Below are 2435 nucleotides of genomic sequence, written 5' to 3'. Positions count from 1 at the left end.
TGAGGATGAGGATAGGATCTGGATGAGGACGAGGATGAGGACGAGGATGAAGATGTGGATAAGGAAGAGGATGAGGATGAGAATGAGGATAGGATGNTGTTTGGCACATGAGCTTATGGTGGATTGTTGATATAGAGGACTACTGGAAGGAGTGAGTTTCATGTGGAGGGGATGATGGGACATGTGGGTATGAAAGTGGCAATATAGCAGCATGTTGAAGGAGTTGCAGTGAACTTACTAGTGGTGCTGACATGGGTGAAGGAACCATGGTGGAGGACATGGAAGCATATGGAAAGAGTTCCTCATTAAAAACAACATGACGGGAAACATATATTCGGGAAGACGGTTTGTGAAAGCAAAGATAACCTTTATGTGTGACACTGTAGCCAATAAAGACACATGGATGAGACCGAAAATTGATTTTATGTTTGTTGTATGGTCATAAGAAAGGGTAGCAAACACAACCAAAAGTTTTGAGAAAATTATAATATGGAATTTGGTGATAATTTTTGGTACGGAGATTGGAAATGGAGTAGAGAGGTGATGGTACGATTGTGAAGATATGTTGTACTTTTGAAAGCATGTTCAAAATACTTAGGAAGAGAGGATTGAGCTAAGAGTTTAGGAACAATAAACACACTAGGCAAGCAAAGATTAGGCAGTGAACATGAACCCACATGAGAAATAGGCAGATGGTTACCATTTCCTACTTGTAGCTTGTCATCTCCAGTGTAGTCATCGACAATTGTGAGTTTCTGAAGATCTAGAGTGACATAATTGGTGGCATCGGTGTCGAAGTACCAGGATGGGTCCATAACAGTGGAAGAACTTCCTGATTGTGCTATATGAGCCTGGCGTTGTGGAACTCTTGGATTTGAACGATGAGAAGGGAAATCAGTGTGATTTGCTTGCTGCCAACAATCGATTGCCTCATGTCCTGGTTTACTACACAATTGACATGTGGGACGATGACGACAATTGTCACTGTTGCGAGTGGTGAAAGAGTCAAGACCTTTGTAAGTTTTGGAGAGGGACTGGTTAGAGAACCGATTTGTAGTGAAAGCATATGAGCTAGAGAGAAGTGAGGTTGAGGTGTTGGTGTGTGGTACGACAATAACATGGCGAGTGTGTTCCTGTTCGAGGCGAGCCTCCTCTTGTAGAAGGAGACCAGCCATATCATCATCTGATACGTCTTCAGATTTCATCATGAAGGCAGTAGAAAAAGCACCATTGGAGGAATCAAGACCACTCAATATGTAGCCAACTAGATCTTCATCGGAGATGGGATGAAGATTTCTCGCAAGAGAGTCAGCAATGCAGCGTTTACGCTTAATATAATTCAGCATAGAAAGAGACCCTTTTGTCAAAGTCTATAATTGAACCTTCATAGCCATATGATGAGCTCTGGTGTGAGCTTGGAACGTATTTTCAATGGCAGTCCAAGCCATGTGAGAGGATGTGGCACGAACGACCAAGGAAAGTGCTTGCTCAGAGAGGATGGATTTAATCCACAATAGAACAAAGCGATCATGCTATTTCCAAACACAAATTTAGGGTTTGGTTCGGTGGTTGCAGAACCGTCTTGGTCAGCGACAAGATGAGTTTCTCGTGGTGGAGAAGGATGTAGAATGAAAGTCTCAAGATCGAAGGTCTCAAGAGTAGAGACAATGGTAGATCGCCATAAAGAGTAATTTTCTCGTTCAAGTTTAATATTGATGGACGGTATTTGTAGATTCAGATTGGGATGTGTGGTGTTGGCAAGGGCCAAAAGGGATTGATTGGTATTGGCCATGAAAAAATAGTTGAAGTTCCAAAGTGGCGAAGAAAAAAAAATATGTGGCTTTGGATACCATATAGAGGAATGAACATTTGTGTATATATTTACTGAGTTTGAGTAGTTGTTTTACAAAGATATTTATACAGCAAAAGTAAAAATAACTATAAGGGAGAGGAGGCCTAAATACACAGTACCCACTCAACTACATACAAAGGAGTGGGAAAGAAATAGTCAAAAAGTGCCTAGAATTTAGGAATGAATATCTATAGTTGTTAAAAATTGAAGTTTTAGACTAATCTCTTTCAAGAATTACATTCAGATTATCAATGTGGAATTTGTCTATATCAATAAAGTCTTTTCCATGCATTCGACACAAACAAAACTCCAACATCACGTATAAAGAACTCATATATCTACGACTCATATTCAAATAGATCAAGTCTTTTCCTTAGAAAAAAACAATACAAATTATAGGTTTGGGTAGGGCTGACAATGAACCGAACCAATTTGGTATTCGTTTGAAACTCGATTTATTACTTAGCTCGATAAACTTGGTTCATGAACCAAATGAGCCGAACTTGAGCTAGAAATTTAGCTCATTAAATAAACGAGCCGAAATTGAGTTTGATACAGTTCGACTCGTTAGGTTCATGAGTTG

At 39.9% G+C, this 2435-nt stretch overlaps 1 protein-coding gene across 1 annotated transcript; it reads right to left on the bottom strand.

Moving 5' to 3' along the window:
* Positions 483 to 1346, bottom strand: LOC109347036. Its single transcript, XM_019586768.1, has one exon. It carries the CDS (start codon positions 1344 to 1346, stop codon positions 483 to 485), a length of 864 nt encoding a protein of 287 aa, XP_019442313.1.

The sequence above is a fragment of the Lupinus angustifolius genome, chromosome LG05 (assembly GCF_001865875.1).
Source record: "Lupinus angustifolius cultivar Tanjil chromosome LG05, LupAngTanjil_v1.0, whole genome shotgun sequence".
NCBI classification, from domain to species: Eukaryota; Viridiplantae; Streptophyta; class Magnoliopsida; order Fabales; family Fabaceae; genus Lupinus; species Lupinus angustifolius.
Note: the sequence above shows the minus strand (reverse complement) of the source record. Positions and strands in the feature narration are given on the sequence as shown.

Excerpts from the sequence above, each read along its gene's own strand:
- LOC109347036 (XM_019586768.1), bottom strand. The coding sequence starts at position 1,346 with ATGCTGAATTATATTAAGCGTAAACGCTGCATTGCTGACTCTCTTGCG.